This window comes from Vombatus ursinus, unplaced genomic scaffold, assembly GCF_900497805.2.
Source record: "Vombatus ursinus unplaced genomic scaffold, bare-nosed wombat genome assembly UNPS02014848.1, whole genome shotgun sequence".
NCBI lineage: Eukaryota > Metazoa > Chordata > Mammalia > Diprotodontia > Vombatidae > Vombatus > Vombatus ursinus.
In genome coordinates, this window is record NW_020954626.1 from 6873735 (window position 1) to 6895571 (window position 21837).

Consider the following 21837-nt stretch of genomic DNA (forward strand, 5'->3'; position numbering starts at 1 on the left):
GGCTATGACATTACTGAGACTTTTCCTTCAGGGCTTTTTCTTTCAAATGGTGATTGGAAGATTCTTTTAATCTTTACTTTGCGTTTTGGTTCTAAGAGATCTGAGCAGTTTTAATTTATTATTTCTTGAAATATAGTGGCCAGGCTTTTTAAAAATTGTGGTTTTCAGACAGGCAATGTTACTTGACCTGTTTTCCAGGGCGATTGTTTTTAATCATATACCTTACATTTTCTTTCTTTTCTTTTTTTTTATATGAGGCAATTGGGGTTAAGTGACTTGCCCAGAGTCACACAGCTAGTGAATGTTATGTGTCTGAGGTCGGATTTGAACTCAGGTCCTCCTGACTCCATAAAAACTTTTGAGTTTAAAATTTTTCTCCCTCTCCCTCCTCCCCTCCCTGCCCAAGGCAGCATGCAATCTGAGATAGGCTTTACATATACATTCCTATTAAACATATTTTCACTTCAGTCATGTTGTAAGAAAGAATTAAAACTAATAGGAGGAACCACAAGAAAGAAGAAACAAAACAAAACAGAAGGAAAAAAATGGCAAATACTATGCTTCAATCTGCATTCAAACTCCATAGTTCTTTCTTTGGATGTGGATAGCATTTTCCCTCATGAGACTTTTGGAGATATCTTAGATCCTTGCATTGCTGAGAAGGGCCGTCTATCAAAGTCATTGTACAACATGGCTGTTACTGTGTACAACGTTCTCCTGGTTCTGCTCACTTCATTCAGCATTAAGTCCATACAAGTCTTTCCAGGTTTTTTTTTCTGAAATCTGCCTGCTCATCATTTCTTATAGCACAATAGTATTCCATTCATATACCACAACTTGTTCAGCCATTCCCCAATTGATGGGCATCCTCTCAATTTCCAATTCTTGGCCACCACAAAAAGAGCTGCCATAAATATTTTTGTACATGTGGGCCCTTTTTCCATTTTTATGATCTCTTTGGAATACAGACCTAGAAGTTGTATTGCTGGGCCAAAGGGTATGCACATTTTTATAGCCCTTTAGGCATAGTTCCAAATTGCTCTTCAAAATGGTTGGATCGTTTCACAACTCCACCAACAATGCATTAGTGTTCCAATTTTCCCACATCTTTTCCAACATTTATCATTTTCCTGTTTTATCATGTTGGCCAATCTGATAGATGTGATATGGTACCTCAGAGTTGTTTTGATTTGCATTTCTCTTATCAATAGTGATTTAGAGCATTTTTTTCATATGACTATAAATGGCTTTAATTTCATCTGAGAACTACCTGTTCATATCCTTTCACCACTTATCAACTGGGGAATGACTTGTACTCTTATAAATCTGACTTAATTCTCTATATATTTTAGAAATAAGACCCTTAGCAGAGACACTGGTTGTAAAAATTCTTTCCCAATTTTCTGCTTCCCTCCTAATCTTGGTTGCATTGGCTTTGTTTGTGCAAAAACTTTTCAATTTAATGTAATCGAAATTATTCATTTTGTATTTCATCATGTTCTCTATCTCCTGTTTGGTCTTGAATTGTTCCGTTCTCCATAAATCTGACAGGTAAACTATTCCTTGCTCTCCCAGTTTGCTTATGATATCGGCCTTTACATATAAATCATGAACCTATTTTGACTTTATTTTGGTATATGGTGTGATATTTTTGTCTATGCCTAGTTTCTGCCATACTCTTTTCCAGTTTTCCCAGCTGTTTTTGTCAAATAATGAGTTCTTAGGGTTTATCAAATAGTAGATTAGGATGGTCATTGATTACTGTCTTTCATATCTAACCTATTCCACTGATCCACCACTCTATTTCTTAGCCAGTACCAAGTTGTTTTGATGATTGCTGCTTTATAATACAATTTAAGATCTGAGATGGCTAGGTCACCTTCCCCTGCATTTCTTTTCATTAGTTCCCTTGATATTCTGGACCTTCTGTTATTCCAAATGAATCTTATTATTTTTTCTAGCTTTATTAAATAATTTTTGGTAGTTTGGTATGGCACTGAATAAGTAAAGTAGCTTAATACCTTACATTTTCTTCTATTTTTTCAATCTTTGATTGCTGTGTCATATAGTCATTGATTTCTTTAATCTATTATGGTAGAGTTTGTCACTTTTACTTCTAAGCTATTTATTCTTCTTCCGATTCTTCAGAGCCTTTATTTCATTTTTTCTCTCCCTCTTGCTTTGTTTATTCTAGGTATTCATGTAGTAAATGTGGACAATCCATTTTTTCCTTTCAGCCCCTGCTTGCAGTTGTTAAAGAGTGACTCTCCCATTCTAGGATCTTTTGTGGGGCACCTTGTATAATAATTTTTTATACTGGTATCTTCTTTGGCTTACTCATTTCTCCAACTTTAGTTCCTAAAATGGGGCTTTGTACCAGGACCAAGTTCTTCTCCTTGTACTTTTGGGTGGGATAGTCAGCCTTGCTTGGTCACAACCCAGATTACCTGGGTTCCTGTGCTAACCTCCTCTTCCTGGGATCAATTCCCACCTCTGGACTTTTGAGGTTCAAAGATTTAGATCTTGAGGCCCTCTATGGCATCTCAGAACAGAATACTAGGGATTTCAGAGCACCTAGCCTGTCCTGGTCTGAGTATTGCTGTATCACACTGGTTATTACTGCACCAAGTGATGTAGAAGATTCCCCTCTGGGTTTCCGACTAGTCTGGGGGCTTATGATTACTCTAGTATATTCTTGAGGTTTTCTTCAGTTCTTGCTGTCTCAGAACACAGAGCCCTGCAGGCTACATGCGTCTTTGACCTCATTTATGGTCACGCTGGGAGACTACTGGCTTGTTTGCTTATACTGGTAATGTTTTTTCTGTTATCTCCCTTTCCTACTGACCATCAGCTTCTGTGCAGTTATGAGGTAGATGAAATAACTTACTATGGAGTTTCTTAATGGATTTCTTGACCATTATTTGGTTTGGTATGCATTTCAAATTTCTGTTGGAATAGGTATGTGAGAAATGATCTACCTGCCTTCTGGCCTCCAGGCATCCATCTTGCCCTTTTCTCCTCTAACCTTACATAGCATTTAATGCTATCAACCACTTTGATACTATCACCTCCTTTAGCTTCATTATATTGCCATCTCCAGATTCTCACTTTCCTTATTTGGATGTTCCTTTTAGTTTCCTTCAATGGTTTATATTCTTCCTCTTGCCCCCTAAGTGTTCTGTCAACTCTTTCTACATTCTCTTGGGCTAGCTCAAGCAATCTTCATTAGTATCTCTATTATTCTAATGTCCCTTTTTCAATCTGTTTCCTTCCCTTCTGCCCCCCACTATTTCTTATTTTGCTAGCCATGTAACATTTACATGGAATCACCCTTCAAGATTACTGATCTCTATAATTCTTTTGAATTTTTGTTCTCTCCGAGCAACATTTATATTTTGTCCTGGTTTTTTTTTTTTTTGAGAGTTTTGATGTTGGCTTCACATGAATGTTGCTTTTGATTTACATATCAAGTATCCCTTTCTCTTATGTTTTTTCCCCTCCTAAGAACTACCTAGAGATTGTTCTTGGACTAATTTAGATATCAAAACCTTAAGGTAATTTCTCTTTTTTTCCTTGGAAATATAATAGAGAATTTAAAATGTATATTTTTTTATTTTCAAATATTAGCTTAGCAAGATAAAAGATTATGGGATAAAGCCTCCTTTCCTTTGACTTTTTTTTTTGTAAATTATATTCTAGCTTTTTTGTGTGTTTTCTCATGATGAATTAATAATCCTGTTATTTCAGTGATGGTTCTGACAGAGTACAGGCCCAAGCTGAGACCTTTGCCCCTTACCCAATAGAATTTAGGTCTCATTCATTTGAGGGGGGAATGATGGGGATGGGATCTGAACCCGTAAGAGGAAAAGACCATGGCTTTGGGATCTGGACCCCAAAGAGGAAAAGCCCAGGATTTTCCCACAAGGAAGTCGCTAGAGTTGCCTAATGCTATAATCCTATCAACTGGCCTTTCCTTATCACCTACAAGCAGTCTTCCAATTCTCTGTTACCCTTATGGATGTGTCCCCCCCACCCCCATCTCCTACCGTTGATCCTATCTAGACACCATTCTACCTCCCAGTCACTCCCATCAAGATCCTCCCTAGATCTCTCCTCCAGTCACCCCAGCTTACTTGCCACTCCCATCAAGATACCCCTTCTCTCAGACCTCTCCTCCAGTCACCCCAAACTACTTGGCCACTCCTAGATCCCCTCCACAGTCTTTCTGTATATAAGGTTCATCTTGTCTCCATTAAGATGCTCAAATTCCTTAAGAACCTAGCAGATTCTTAAAATCTAGCCAATAGCTCACAAACATTCATATTTCTTAAGAGTCTAGCCAATATGGCGGATCTTTAATAAACCTTGACTTTGGCTGAAAGAAGGCTTGGGTCAAATTCATTCAGGCAAGACCTGCGTGTTGTGATTTTGGAGTCCCAGGACCCCTAAACCTCTAAACTTCAACAGTTCCTTGATAAGTGATGTTTTTCTTCTAGATGTTTATTAAATCTTTATTGATCAAGCTCTGGAAATTAATAACAATGTGTCTGGGTGATTTGAATCTGGTATTTGTCTCTGAAAATTTCAGTTAAATTCTATTGATCTTTACTCCATGTCTTGATCTTACTCCTGGGAAATTTTCTTGAGTAACTCCTTGACAAGTAGTAGTTAAACTCTTGGCATTTTTTTTTCTTCAGGTAATCTGACAACTACTGGTATCTCTGAGTTCAGTTGTCTCGTGCTGTCAAGTCTGACTGTAGTTTTCCAGCTTTTTTATTTTTCCAATTGAGACCTTTAATACTATTTTGCTACATGGTCAGCTGCTTCTGCAAATTTTGCATTCAAGTCTTGACAAATTTATCTCCTATTGATTTCATGTTTTTATCCAAATTTTCCACTGCTTTCTCCTTGTTAATTTTTGTTGTCAATTTGACATTCTGTTCTTATTGATGATAGATCTCTTTATATAGATATTGATTCTTTCTTTACTAATAACCAGATCCTCCTCCATTTTCAATGTTTTTGTGTGTGTTATATTGGATACAGCTTTGTTTCTTAGGTCATTGTTAAATTTAATTCATTTTTTCCTTCTGGTGACTCTATTTTAGTCCTTAATAATTGGTTCATAGTACTGAAGTCTTTTTTTCTGCTTGATACTTTCCTTTTCCTTACCAAAAAAAATCTTTTATTGCCCCCCTTTCACTTCTTTAACCCTGTTTATTTGAGTGTTTTGTTATCTCATTTGTGTCCTGAGGGGAACTGAGATTTTTCTTGGGATCCCACTCTGACATCTCACAGAATTCCTGCAATTTCCCTATTTATTTTGATAGCCAACCTCTCCATTCCTACTCCAAATCTCAGTTATTTTTCTTACACACACACACACACAAACACACACACACAGTCTTCTCAACATCTGTATCTTTCCAGCAATCCTTGATTCTTCCATCTCCCTCTATTAGCCAGTTAGTTTACAAATCTTAGTGATTCTACCTCTATCTGTAATAACTCTCATATGAATCCCCTTTCTCTTTCCTTAGACAACCACCACTCCAGCTGAAGTCTGTATAACCTAAACTACTGCAATAGTCTACTAAATGGTCTCCTTATCTCAAGCCTCTTCCTTTTCTGATCCACAAACACAGCTGTCAAAATGATCTTAAATCCCAGGTCTGACTATATCTCTCTTCCATTCAAGGTGCTTTAGTAGTTCTGTGTTGCCTCTAGGATCTCCTTTGGCACTCAGAGATCTTCAAATCCTATCTCCACTTATTTTCCTAGACTGATTTCATCTCATGTACTCTATGATCCAACTAAAGTGGACTTTTCGGTGTTCTTCTCACAGGACACTCCATGTTCTTTCTTGGTGCCTTTGACAGGCTGTCTACTATGCCCAAAATGTTCTCCTTCCTCATTTCCACTTCTTAGAACCTCTAACTCCCCCCCAAACTCAGTTCAAATGCCATCTCCCATACAAGGCTCTTCCTGACTCTCTCAAGTTGTTAGTGCCTGACCACCACTGAAATTACTTTGTATTTATTTTTTTTTATTGGTCTATCTGTGTACATATTGTTTCCCTCAAGTAGACTGTAAGTTCCTGGAGGGCAAGTACTGCCTCTTTTTTGTTTCTGCATCCCCAACACCTAACACAGACCCTGGCACAGAATAGGCACTTAATAAATACTTGTGGAATTGAACTGTTGAATTTAGAGCTGGATATCATCAAATAGCTGAATCCTCTCATTGTACAAACAAAGGAACAGAGATAGATGGTGGTACAGTGGATAGAGCACTGGGCCTGGGGTCAGGAAGATAAAAGTTTAAATCTGGCCTCAGATACTTACTAGCTGTGTGATGCTGGGCAAGTCACTTAAACTGTGCCTCAATTTCCTCATCTGTAAAATGGTCACTACCTTGCAGAGTTGTTGTGAAGATCAAATGAGATAACATTTGTAAAAAGTTTATTCCCCTTTGCCCTGAGAGGTAGAAATTTTATTCAAGATCACACAAAATACTAAGTAGCTGAGGTAGAGTTTCAGCATAGGTCTTCTGAATAGAAATTAAGTGTTCTTCCTATGTTCATTTGTCAAATCCTCCCCCACAATGTATCTCAAGTCTACTTCCCCAATCTCTCAAATGTCTTCCCTCTATTCCACTTACACTGTCATCATCCTTGTTCAAAAACTTATTACCTCTTACCTGAACTTAAATGGCCTTTTAACTCGTTTTCGTGCCTTTTGCCTCTCCCCTCTCTAACTGACCTTCCTAATACATGTCTAATCTCTGCTCAAAAACCTTCTGTGGCTCCATACTACCCTACTGGAGAAATTGTTTAGGCTGGAAATTAAGATCCTCCACAAATAATTTTAACCTACTTTTCTAGTTTTTATTCATTCTACTCTTAAGTTGTCTCTGATTTTGTTTTGCTCCATCCTGCTTCCATGCCTTGATGCAGGCCACCTTCCATGCCTGGAATATACTCTCTCCTCATCTCTACCTATTAAAATCCTTTTCCTTCAGGACCCACATTAGTACCACCTTCTCCGTGAAGCCTCTCTAAGTATTCTCTACCATCACCTTATAGTAGTCTACCTTATATGATACCTACTTCATGTGTGAGATTCATTCCCTCTTTGAAATTAGATTGTAAGTTCCTTGAAAACAAGGACCTTTTTAATCTTAGTATTCTCAGCAATTACCACAGTGTCCTGTACACGGTATAAGCTTAATCAATGTTTATTGAACAGATAAATTTCAACTGGATAACATGAAAGAAAATGGGAGGCAGTATGAGAGTAGGATTTGAATGACAGATTACCTGGGTTGGTTACCTCTGGTGGAGAAAGAAAATATTAATAGTTAACATTTTTTATCATCACTTCATAGTCTACACAGTGCTTTCTATACAACATCCCTCTGAGGGAGGCAATACAAATACTATTTTCCTTTTAGAGATGAGGAAACTGAAGCCCAGATAAGTTAAACGACTTGCTTAAGGTCACAGTAGAACCCCGTTCTTCCCAAATCTAAGTACAGTCCTCTTTCCACTGTACCACATCCCAAATAGGAAAAGGGCCATAGGATCCTAGGATTATAGCACTGGAACTAGAAGAAATTTGACAGACCATCTCGTCACCTTATTTCAGACATGTAGAAGTTGAGGACCAGTGGTTACATGACTTACCCAAGGTCATACTGTGACCCATGCCTTTCTGAAATCAAGTCTGATGCACTTTCCACTGAACCACACCACGTCTAGGAGGAAGAGCATTCTGAAAGTGAAACTTTGCTTCTTCCAGAATTTTGCCTTGGGTTGGTGGAGGCAACATAGGATAAATAGACTGCTGGCCTTGAAGTCACAAGGATTTGGTTGCAAATCATACCTCTGATACTTAGCTTTGTGACCATTAGCAAATTTCTGGCCCTCAATTTCCTTTTTTGGCAAAATGGGGCACTAAGACCTATAGTCTCTTCCTTCAAAGAGTTGTTGTGAGACTTACATGAGATGATGTATACAAAGCATTTTGTAAAGCATAAAGTGCCATATAAATAAATTCCAGTTATGATTACCTGAGTTTCTGTGAATAATAATTTAATTTCTTCACATCTATCATGTCTATACATAGAGGGTTAAATTGTAGATGCAGTTGTCTCAAATCAAGCATTTCAAAGTAGTAACCATATGGCAAATCAGAGTAGTGGAATTTTTCTGCTGTATCCAATTTGACCACATATATATAGATTATGGTCAAATAAGCCCAGTACTTCCTTCTTTGTATTTTTGCATTGTAGAAAGATGCTAAATAACTATTGGCTATAATCTATGTTTTTATTATCTATATTTTTCTATAAATTTTTTTGCTCATTTGTATTTTGTTTTCTTAAAAAACTAAATTGAACTGAAATGTATTTGAAGAAAAGTTGGCAACTACAAAAAGTAAATGAATAATCATTATTCTAAAATCAATATTTACATAATTCAAGATTTAATTCGGGAATAAGACCAATTCTACTAAATCAAATACTTACCTTCTACATATAATTCTAGTTGGCAGAATGCTGTTCCACGCCGCACATGAGCTTTCATTCTTGCATTTGCATTGTCTGCAACGTGTGGTGTAAGTAATTCCAGGGCCTTAAGAAAAAACCACATAATGAATATGGGGACCAAGAATTTCCCATATAAACTTGAACAAAAGCCTGGCCAAAAGCCTAAATTCAAAACTAACTTCAAATCTTCATACTACCTTTGGCTACACTATCCCCATTCATTCACCTGGACAGGAGAGAAATTAACTTTATTACATAAATTAACAACCTCAGTTGTTCAGAATGTAAAGCTAACATTAACATGAACATTTCTTTCATGATATGGTTTATGATTCAAAACATATCTAACTATAAGTCTTGGGGGTCTTCATTCTATAGCTGGGTTAAAATCACCATTTGTAACCTTTTGTGTTACTTTGTGCTGCTCCGTTGATAGAATAAGGTACATCATGGGATCATAGGACCCGGAACTGGAAGAGGTCACAGATCATTTAGTTCAACCTCTTTATTTTGTAAATGAGGAAACTAAGTCTGTGAGAGGGGAAATAATTTAGCTAGTATTACACAGCTAATAAATGGTGGAGCTTGGATTTTAACTCCAACTTCAAATCCGTTATCATTAGATCTTCAGTGAACTATATTAGAATCTGTGGGCTCTTACAAACTTGTTTGGTTTGTTGATTTTCTAGTTTTTAAAACTAGAAATCATATTCAAAATGAAATATCATATTCAATTTATTAATCCTCTTTTTGTATGTTGTTAATGTATGTTTTCAGAGATAAATATTTTCTTTTGCATCTAAGCTGTATCCAAGAAATTGTGGAATGTTTTTTCATCAACATCATACTCTTTTACACAGTTATTGCTTCTATAATTTGTTCTATGACACATTCTTCATTTAGAATGTCATTATTAAGTTTCCATTTAAGTCTTTATCTTTTGCTTGTGTTCTACATATTAATTAGTATTTTTATTACATTATGGTCTGTAAAGGATGTGTTTAGCATTTCTGCTTTTTTACATTTATTTAAAATATTCTATACCCTAACATTTTGCATAGTTTTATTACAGTATCATGTAGGGCTGAAAAACATGTATTAAATTCTTTAGTGTTCCCATTTGACAGTCACTGTAATTCTTTTTAGCTCTAAATTCTCCAATAGTTCAATTCTATATTTTTTCATTCTCTCTTACATTTGTGCCATTCTAGAGAGGAACATTAAAATTTCTGACAATTATTTACTATTTCTTTTTGCAATCCAGTTAAATTTTCATTTAAGAATTTAGATGCTATATCATTTGGTGCATATATGTTCAGTGTAGATATTTATTTGTCTATGATTCCTTTAAGAATAATGTTTCCCTGTTTATCTGCTTGAAATTGGGAATTTTTATTTTTGTTTTTCTTGATAGCATCAGTGCAACTCCTGCTTTTTTTTTTTAACTCTCCTGATATATAGTTTGGAAGCATATTTAAACTTTTATTTCCATTAAAACTGATAATATTTTTTTCTAAAGGAATTTTTTCTAAAGTCTTTTCCCAACTCCTGGGAAAAGCTCCTTGCAAAGGTGGGCAATAGGTCAGGAAAAAGAAAAAAAGTGAATGGATTAAAGGGCAATCTCCTCTTTATATCCCCTGTAGGAATACTAGGGTCTACCCCCAGGGGAAGTGCCTTCTTCCATTCCACCCAACGCTGGCACTCTGACCACCTCCTATTGAACATAGCTTCACAAATGAGACAGATTATTGGGATGGAAAAGCATTGGTTCTCTCATGGGACATGGTCCAAGAGGAATGAGATGGCAACTGGGTTGTTCAACAAATTCTGTTAACCCAAGATACATTCTGAATCTTTTCCTTGTTTAAGAGTCCTATACATGATACCTAAACTCTTGAAGCAGAGAATCCTGTCACAGAGCATGGGAGAATTATGCTAGTTAGTATATTTTTCTCCTCAAACTAAAAATGGCTTGAATATGGATTAATGTTAAATTAAATAAAATCATTTGTGGTAGACATGCTTAAATGCAGAGTACAGTATCACTTATTAATATTCAACAAGGGTATATTTTGTTCCAGACGCACGTTTTCATTCTGCATATATCTTTATTCTGGAATCTCAAATGGTTAATTTAATAAGTCTGACCAGCAATGAAATGGCTGCTATGAACACAGTCCCTGGCAGACAGTAAGATATCCGCCAGACTGTAACCAGAGAAAAGGAAAACTAATAATTATCCTAGCAGTTTCTATTCTGTATATGTCCTGTTGAACTCAGGAAAACAGGGAGAGTGAATCACATCATGTCTATATATAATTGTAATTTTCCAACAACTAATGCATAGATTGAGATAAAAATAATAAAGTTATTTATAGCTTCATATATTACCTAGATGTATGAAACTGTGAAACTAATGTCATTGATACACATGACAAAAACTTGACATTATCATATGGTTAATTGATAAGGCAGGTAATATAACACTTTTCTACAAAAGTGTGGCACAATAATTTCAATTAATAATAATAAACATTTACTATGTTACAAATATAAAATGCAGCTTGTGACCATATCTCTAATTAGGATTTTAATGCTACATATATGGCAAATTGTTTCCATCGTCATCTTTGGTGACCAAATGACTATGAACTACTGGGTCATTTTCAAGTAGATCAGAGATGTAACATGGGTCAATTTGTTTTGACATACAGGCCAGCTGCTTCTAGAAGAGAAATTAATGTGGCTGGTAGATTTCTTTGTAGCCTATAGGAAGTAGCATACCCCACCCCCAACAAAGAACTTGTTCTCCAGCTGTACCCCCCAACAAAGAAAATTATTCCAGAAGAATTGTTTTTGGCTGCTTTCCAGAGCCCAGATGGGCCTGGATGAATCCTAATACTGGTGCAAATAAAGTAATTTCTACTGTACATTAAGAAACTTTATGTTGTTGTTCAATCATTTCAGTTGTGTTCAACTCTTCATGACCCCATTTGGGGTTACATTCTACACTTCAGTATTCCCAAATGGGTTTCGAAAATTTACAAAGATAATGTCTTTTTTTCATCACAGTGTCATGCACATATGAGATATTCAATATGTGTTGAACATTAAGTAGCTGAAGTACTTAGTCTCACACACACACGTATTTTTGTTGAGAAGCAGCATTGTGTAGTAGAGGGATAGCCTCAGAGTCCTGAAAACCCAGGCTAAAGTCCTACCTCTATGCATAACAAAGTAGAAAGAACACTGGATTTAGAGCCAGAGGACCTGGATTCAGATCCCAACTCTGCCATTTACTACCCCTGTGACCTTAACAGATCAACTTACTTCTGTAAAATAAAGACTAGCTATCTATCCTTAAGATCTCCTCTATCTCTAAAATTTATTATCCTATGATATTAATAAAATATATTAGTTATGTGACCATGGGCAAGTCACTTGACCTCTTAAAACATCAACAATTCCCAAAGGCTATAAATTACAGACAAGTTTTTGATCTGTATTCACAAAAAGATAGGTCAATACAAAAAAATACGTGTTACTTTTATAGATTTACTGATTTCATAGATCAGCAAATTTCTAACAAGTGTGAGACCTCCAAAACACATCAGCTTTTACTCTATTTTTTAAAATATTTAATGAGTTCTAGCAAACTCAATTATTTAAAATTATCATGAAATATAATTATCATGAAAAGCTATAAATAAATAGAAAATTAACAACATAAACTATTATGACAATCTACCTTGGAAGAATCCTCAATTGTCTTGTGCAGGTTTTTAAGTTTGAGGTGACAAGCAGCACGATTCAGATACAAAGTTGGAATCTTGTTGTTTAATCGAATTGCCAAGTTATAAGCATTAATGGCTGCCAGGTAGTTTTCTGTTCCAAACAATTTGCTAATGAAATGAAAATTAAAAGGAACAATAAGTAACAAATCACTTAGGTTAACTAGGAATACAAAGATATTCATAATAAATATTTAATTTTAAGATGGTCAATGCTCTTGAAATTCTCTTTAAATAAAAAAGATAAAAACTGCACCAAGACTTTTGGAATGCCCAATATATAAGTGAAACAAAATGTGAAGGTCTATTGAGTTACCTTTAAAAGTATCAGAATGACACATTTGGGAATACAACTCAAAATAAACATATAAGTGCTTAATATGTTCAAAGAACTTTGCTAGTTAACGAGGATATAATGAAGAATAATGAAAAGGAAAATATTTTGCCAAAAGTAGAAGTACAATGGGAATGTATACCATTAATAGCATTTATCAATAAGCATTTTTATCTTTTTATTTATTTTTGATTTTCAACATTTGCTTTTATAAGATTTTGAATTCTAAAATTTTCCCTCCTCCCTCTACACCTCCCTCCCCAAGACGGCATGCAATATGATATGGGGTATACATGTATGATCATATTCAACACATTTCCACATTAGGCATATTGCAAAAGAAGAATCAGAACTAAGGGGAAAAGCCACAAGAAAGAAAAAAAAAACCCAAAAAACAACAAAAAAGAGAAAACAGTACACTTTGATCTGCATTCAGACTCCATAGTTCTTTCTCTGGATGTGGATAGCATTTTTCATCATGAGTCTTTTGGAATTGTCTTAGATCATTGCATTGCTCAGGAGAGCTAAATCTAACAAAGTCAGTCATCACACAATGTTGCTGTTACTATGTACAGTGTTATCCTAGTTCTGCTCACTTCACTCAGCATTAGTTCATGCAAGTCTTTCCAGGATTTTCTGAAGTCTGCCTGCTCACCTCAATAAGCTTTTATTAAAGAACCTATCCCTTTGCATATAATGCATGCCAGGCACTGGACTAACATTAGTTATATTTGTCCAATATTATTTGCAATAATGGAATGTAGAACCATTAATACTGGACCCACAAAGTCAATCATCATTATTTTAAACAAAAAATAAAAGCAAGATGACATTGAATGAGGCATTATGTTTGTGATATTATATATGCACCACATATATTCTTTTAAAAATAAACTAATGAAAAAGATAATGGTAAATGATAACCTACTAAGCAGCAGAAGATTTTGATGAAATCACTGTTGAGTCACGGCCTAAACATAAATCAAATTTAGTGTGACTTACACACATAGATTTTATAAAACCTGATTCTGTTGGGAAAGTCTTCAAAGTTGTTGCAATGACTTATATTAACTAATTTTGAAAAAAAAAATTCACTATTACCAGCTTCAAAATAAGCTTAATGCAAAAAATAAAATAAGGCATACAGTTTTTAGCCCAATCACCTTAGTCTGTGTCAAACCTTAACTTAAGTTCCCCTGAACCAATGAAATTCTCCCAAGTCCTATAAGAGCACTCTCAGGAATATTACAGCCCAAATCCAGAGGTCACAGTTCAAAGAAAAAGTACTACAAGCAGTCAGAAAGAAGGAAGCCATAGTCAAGATCCCACAAGATTCAAGAGTTACCAATCAATTGATCAATCATTAAAAGGAGTGGAGAGGTTGGAATATGATATTCCAGAAGGTAAAAGATCTAGGCTTACAATATAGAATAACTTATCCAGCAAAACTGAGTATAAGCCTACATGTAGGAGAAAAAGTTGCTCTTTAATAAAATAAAGGACTTTCAAAAATTCCTTATCAAAAGAAGAGAGCTGAGTAGAAAATGTAACATACAAACATAGGAACTAAGAGAAACAGAAACGGGTAAACTGCTTAAATTATTATATGAGGAGATAATACATGTAATCCCCTCAGAACTTTATCAGTATCAGGGATCATAGAGGGAATTTAATTAGACAGAAGGCCTGGGAGAGATTCTATTATCTTTTGATTATCTCAAAAGAAGAAAGGGAGAGGAAGAGGAATACACTGGGGAAGGGGTAAAGGGGTAAAGAATAGGGGAAATTATCTCATTATATAAATGAGGTGCGCGCATAGAAGTTCATACAACAAGGAGAAGTTGGGGGTGTGACACTTAAACCTCACTCTTATGTGAACTAGTCAAAGAAGAGAGGAATACACACACACATACAGAGTTGGGCACAGAAATACATTTTCACCTAAAGAGAAAACTGAGAAAAGGGTTAAGAAAAAGGGAAGGGAGGATAAGAGGAAGGGTGGATCAAGGGAGAAATTTGTCAAAAGTAAAATGAACCCTTCAAGGTGGTTAAGAAAAAAAGAGAAGGGAAAGAATAAGAATAGGATAGAAAGAAATACACAATTAAAAATCATAATTGTGTGAATGGGATCAACTCATCCATAAAATGGAAGAGGATAGCAGAATGGATTAGAAACCAGAATCCAACAATATGTTATTTATAAGAAACATAATGGAAGTTGAAAAGATACACATAGAGTTAAAATAAGGGACTGGTGAATGCTATATTATGCTTCAGCTAAAGTAAAAAAAAATGGTAGAGGTAGCAATCGTAATTCCATATGAAGCAACAGCAAAATAGGCTTAATTAAAAAAAATAACCAGGAAAACTATATTGTACTGAAAGGTACCATAGACAATGAATTATCAATACTAAACATATATGTGCTAAATCATGTAGATCTAAATTCTTAAATTAAATTAAGTATAGGGAGAAATAAGCAATAAATCTATAATAGTAGGGACCTCAATTTATACCCATACCACCGAGACTTAGGTAAATCTAACAAAAAAAAATAATCGAAAGAAAAGAAAGGAAGGAAGGAGGGAAGAAAGGACCTTAATAGAATTTTAGAAAAGTCAGACATGATTGACCTATGGAGAATATTGAATAGGAACAGAAACAAGTATATACCTAATTTTTTTTAGGTGTACATGGAATCTTCACAAAATTGACCATGTATTAGGGCATAAATTGAACTCACTGCTACCTCTAGGTGCAGATCCCCTTCTATGTCCAATTTGGATATGTGGGTAAGGGAAGCCAGATAGTACCTGTTCCTGTACACTGTGCTAGTTCAGTAACCCCCTGGGATCTCTTCCTGCTCTGATGCTTCCTGACTACATACCCAGTCTCAGCACTCTTTCAATCCCTGGGAATTGGTACATGGCGCACCCCTAGCCAGACCCCATCCCCAGTGTCCACAGATCAATCTCCTTAAGCCAATCAGGACTGGAAAAACGACTCATGATTTTTTCTTAGATTTCTTGATCAGAATTCTATCTGGTACATTTTCTAGATCTTTGCGGTGAACATATAGTGGAGGACCTAAGCTGTACTTTTTCCTGATATCCCTTCATCTTGACACTAACTCTACAGTTCTATTAATTTTGAAGTCCCCGTATTCCCAAAGACTAGGAACTATATTTTGGTAAAGACTAGGCTGGGACCCCATTTAGAGTATATGAGTACATACAGATGGCATTCCTAAGAAATCAAAGCTTCAATGAACACTAGGTACTTTAGCTGCATAACTCACTGAACAGTCTTGCTAGTTTTGATATTGGCTCAACTAAGCATAATTTAAAAACAAAAACTTCATATTCAATACATTCTTCTAGAGCTCTGTGATAGCATTTAGTAATAGCTAGATGGAATGTCTTCCAAACATTATGTTAATTGCATTTCTTCAAGTAATTGCTAAAGGATATAGGGTCTAATTGTTCTATAATGCTTATGAACATTTTATCTATATGTTCAAAGGATCTATAAATTTCTTCCTGGGATTCATGATAGTAACTATAATGGAATCTTTGGCCCCAATGACAGAAATTAGAAGAAACCATAAGAGATTAATAAAGACCCAATAGATATTTATTGGATTATTATTTATCTAAGTGGCATAGTGGATAGAGTTCTGGGCCTGGAGTCAGGAAGACTCATCTTCCTGAGTTCAAATCTTGCCTGAGACATTTCTTAGCTGTGTGACCCTGTGCAAGTTACTTAACTCTGTTTACCTTAGTTTCCTCATCTGTAAAATGAGCTGGAGAAAGAAATGGCAAACCACTTCAGTATCTTAGCCAAGAAAACCCCAAATAGTGTCATAAAGAGCTGGACAAAATTGGGGGAAAAAAAGACTATTTATTGAGGAATCTTCCAAATTCCTGTTCTTTTAATGCTATTAAAGCTCCAACCAATAATAGGAAAGATGGTTAACTCAACTTTATGGATTTCTATGGCTTCAGCATTACAAGGAAAATGAATTTCAATACTGTGTCCCTCTTCATCTGTCTGCAGAGACATGTAACTCAAGCATTCCTATATTCCATATTTCTCCATAAATCTTTTAGCACTATGAAGGTCATACAGAAGTGTGTAAATATATGTATACATATATATATATATATATACATGTGTATATATGTATATGAAATGCTATATAATCTACATTATATGTCATCTTATATAACAAAATGTCACATGGTTTAATATATTACATATGTAACATATACCATACATACAGAACATATAAACAAATACATGTTAACAATGTTATATGTAATATAATGTTTTATTTTTGTGATATAAAATATGTATTATATACGAGAACATATACATGCATACGTACATGTATACACACATATATGTATATACATACACTTAGATATATAACCTCCACACTGAAAAGTACACATCAAGATGGGGCCCATGCCAGGAGGGCCCAAGGACAAATATTTGCTTGATAATAGATAAATCCATTTTTTTTTTACAGCATGTGGAGCACAAGACCCATAGTAAGTACATCCTACAAAAAATGACTCTAGCATGTCTTTTTGTGGACTATACTTGTGAAAGTCAACCTTCTAGTTGTTTATTCATTTGAGAACCTGAGGCTATGTATTAACTCCCAGCACAACTGATTTCCTGGCAAACTACTTCAACGGACATTTTGGAACCTGTGCTGCCTTTGTTGTACAAGCATGAATGAGGTGCTAGGAACAGCAGAGGGAGGGGACAAGGCACTACAGCCATGGCAGCCCCAGGCCAGAACTTATTATCATTCCAAACTTCTCAGTGGCACATACACATGCAACTTATAAAAAAAATTGTGTCCTGGTGCTGCCGTGTGGTTCTGAATCACAGAACACCAAAATCTCTGAAGAATCAAAATTGCAGGGCACTTAAGAGGATGGTGAACTAATGTATGTTTTGTGTAAGTAGGCTCTAGCATACTACAGTATATTTGTGCATTAAAATCTCACAAATTCAGAAAAGCAGAAATATTAAATGCATCTTTTAGCAACCATAATGTAATACAAATTATATTCAAAAAGGGCCTCTCAAGCAAAGATTAAAAATTGGAAATTAACATAATCCTAAAAAATGAATGGGTAAAAGAACAAATCATAGAAGCCTTAGCTTAAAAGGTCCAAGGTGTCCCACTGCATCCAGGACCATCTCTAGTTGTCCTGATCTATATCTTGCCACTGGACCCAGATGGCTCTGGAGGAGAAAGTGAGGCTGGTGACTTTGCACAGCCCTCCCTCACTTAAATCCAATTCACTTGCATGTCATGGCATCATCTCCCTGATATCATGGTCCTCTTTGAAAACAAAGGACAAACAACAACAACAACAGAAAAAACTAATTACACAATTTATCTAAAGGAGCAAAAGATCAAGAATATAAAGAGAATTTAAAAAAGAAGGTACTGAGTAGTACCAAATCTCAAACTATACTATAAACCTATAATCATCAAAACTATTTGGTGTACTGGATAAGAAATAGAGAGGTTAATCTGCAGAACTATTTAGGTACAGAATAAAGATAAATAAATGAGCACAGTAACTTAGTGTTCGATGAATCCAAGGATCCTAACTATTGGGGCAAGAATTCACTTTTTTGACAAAAACTGTTGGTGAAAACTGGAAAGCAATATGGCAGAAACTAGGTATAGACCAACATTTCATATCACATACCAAAAACAAAATCCAAATGGGTACATGAATTAGACATGTACATCAAACAAATTAGAGGAACATGGAAAAAATAACCTGTCAGATTCATGGATAGGGGACAAGTTCATGACAAGAGGTAGAAAGGTTCATTGGAGATAAAATGGAAAAGTGTGATTACATAAAACCAAAAAGTTTCTGACAAAACCAATGCTGCTAAAATTAGAAGAGAATAAGGAAACTGGGGGAAAATCTTGGGAGTAATTTTCTCTATAATGGTCTCATTTCTAAGATGTATGAGGAACTCATTCAAATCTATAGGACTTAAGAGTGATTGCCTAATTGATAAATGATAGGGAGATATGAATAGGTAGTTTTCAAAGGAGAGCCAGGTTATCAATAGCCATGTGGGAAGATGCTCTAAGTCTTAATAATTAGACAAATGTCTCTAAATAATTAGAGAAATGCAAATTAAAATAAATCTGACATACTGCCTCACACCCCTAAGACTGGAAAAGCTGACATAAAAGGAAGGTGGCAGATACTGGCGGGACTAGAGAGATACAATGATGTTCTGCCAATGGAGCACTGGTTCAGACATTCTGGATAACAATTTGGAACTATCCTCAAAAAGCTATTAAGCTGTGCATATCATTTGACCCAGCAATGCTGCTGCTAGGTCTGCACCCTTAGGAGATCAAAGGAAAAAGAGGAGGATTCACGTATAAAAATATTTCTATCAGTCATTTTTGTGATAGCAAAGAATTGGAAACTTAGGGGGTGTATTTCATTTGAAAAATGGTTGAACAAATTATGGTATATGAATGTGATGGAATACTACTGTACCTTATAAGAAATGATGACAAGAATGGTTTCAGAGGAGACCTGGGAAGACTTATGCAAAGTGAAGTAAGTAGAATTAAAACAATTCATATAGTAACAACACTACTGAAAGACTTAGAAACCCTCAACAATGCAATGACCAACCATAATTCTAGAGAACTCATGATGAAGAATGCTTCCCACTTCCAGACAGAGGTGAATGGACTTAAGACTATAGACTGAAGTGTATATATATGCATATACATGTACACATATGTACATATACACATACATATATGGATATGGCTAATGTGGAAAGCTGTTTTTCTTGACTACACATATTTGTAAGTAGATTTTGTTTTTCTTGCTTTCTTGATGGGGGAAGGGAGGCGGGAGGGAGATAAATCAGAGCTGAAAATAAAATAAAATTGAACAAGAAAATTAATCTTTTCTAGTAAGTATAGGCCCTCCTCAATTTCAACTCATAAAATTCTTTCTTGTTTAGAACAATAAGAGGAAAGAAGGTTGGCATCAAAGATAATCCTTCAAATGCAACCCATAAAGCATTTACCATATTTTAAATTTGTACTCTTTGCAGACCTGGGCACATATATCCTACTTTCAAATAGTTTGGGAAATTGTAAACAAATAAAGTAGAAGTTTTTTTTATTAATGAAAACTGCATGCATAAATGATCTGCACTAGAATTTAATCAATCTCCAGTTTACTCAATTATCACCCGTGTTGTACAACACATACCTTTTATTTTAGATGCTAATAACAGGCTATGCAACTCAAAAAAAAAAAAGTACTGGTCAATTTCCCAAATGTAATCCAACTGCTCTCTTCCTCCAGTGCAACTCTGTATCTGATCACTGTCCATCAACATTGCTTATTCAACAAAGGCTTGCTAATCAATTGATACATGTGTGGTTGGCATGTCATAGTTAAAACAAAAGACATCATCAATTTAGTTTTTCACGTGAAGATTATTACGATGGTCTCTTTCAAATCGTCATGAATATTGTTAAGGAGGTACTATAGTATATTCTGGCACTTGACAAAAATTACATAATTGTCATGTACAAACAGATACATTTACAGTATCTCACCCTCTTTCATTTAGACCCTGTGCAGAAAAAGCTTCATGACATTAGTATACACCTTTGGAGAGCTAACATATCCAAGGGGACTAGAATTTTAAATGCTGTGATTTGAAATGCTATAACTATACATCTATAACTTTGAAACTGGCAAGCAGGTATTCTTAAGTTATCAAAGCAGACTGTTTTCAATATAAATGTAAAAATAAATGAAATAGAAAATTTTGATAATTGAAGATGTAATGCCTATTAAAAAACAGGCCTGAAGAATTTTAAATCTTGATATTGCATACAAGTCCCTCTTGAATTTAGAACTATGCTTCAGGAAATATGTTTTAAAAGGAGAAGCTAGACACATACCAATTTCAACATTTACAGTGTTGAAAATGTAACAATTTTTAACAATGAGAATTTAGCCTCCTCAAATATTAACATGTAATACTGAAGACAATAAAAGAATTACAGGCTTGGTCTAAGAGATCTGGCTTCAAACCACCCCCTCCTTTGATGCCTGTTCACTATGGCCAAAAGCAGATCTTGACTTTTTGATCCTAAATTTCCTCACGTGAAGATTGTAGTACTTTTCTCACAAGGTTATTGTGAGGACTGAATATAATAATACATGTGTAAAGGGTTGTGAAACCTGTAAGACAGTGTATCAATGTCGTTATTATTGTTTTGTTTATTTCCAATTACTCAAAGAGCTATTTCACAAATTTTTATTGAACAAGAAGCTGTGTCTTTAAACATGAGTCAGCCTCTTACAAACCATTATAAGAAAATTGGGCTGACTACTAATGACTTGTGCTTAGTCTCACAGATGCTATAACTTGGGAACCCTCTATTGGATCCACTTCATAATACAAACATTTATCTTGGAACATGGCACCCTTTCCCTATGGCAAATGACATTTTAATATTTAGATGTATACAACATAGTGAGTTAATTTTGTTTTAGTAAACAATATAAGAAATTGAAACCAATTATACTGAAATTCAGCTATCAAAAATAATCGAGTTCACAGACCCCAAATCAAGAACACCTGGTCTCAACAAGGAAATAAAATCTCATTAACTTCTAATTCTCTATCTATAGGAGTGTGTCTGTTGAAGCAGACAGGTCTTCATGAATTTTAAGCTTGACAACTAAAATGGTCATGGTCTTCTTGACACGGTGATTTAAAAGTTGGTTTTGGTATTTTAAAATTTTGGATTAGTTGTGACTAAAAGGTGATGTGGATTTTTAAAATATAGCTGGATTAGAACTTATCTATTTGAATAATTTCCTTCCATACAAAGTATCTAAAGATATTTGAGTACTGTTCCCATCCTTCAACACTTAACAACTCCTTTCCTCTCTATCACACATAATGTTAGGATGCTAATTAATATTATTATATAACTATTTATTGAGAGTTGAATTGATGCTAAATTAATTTAGATCTTCTGACTTCTAAGGTCCCTTCCAGCTCTAAATTTATGATCCTATGATTTTAACAATTTTTTTCTTTTGCTATGATAAG

The 21837-nt window shown here is 35.0% G+C and overlaps 1 protein-coding gene across 2 annotated transcripts in view; it reads right to left on the minus strand.

Annotated features, from left to right (window-relative positions):
* The window catches only part of DNAAF4 (dynein axonemal assembly factor 4), a 96793-nt gene that overhangs the window by 5051 nt on the left and 69905 nt on the right, over nucleotides 1-21837 (minus strand). Inside the window, exons 7-8 of one of the 2 annotated variants that reach the window (XM_027840879.1) lie at nucleotides 12299-12452; nucleotides 8530-8635 (exon numbers count right to left, since the gene is read on the minus strand). In XM_027840879.1, coding sequence (XP_027696680.1) covers nucleotides 8530-8635; nucleotides 12299-12452 — 260 coding nt within the window. The remainder of the gene's footprint in view (nucleotides 1-8529; nucleotides 8636-12298; nucleotides 12453-21837) is intronic. The other variant, XM_027840880.1, reaches the window with a different exon arrangement.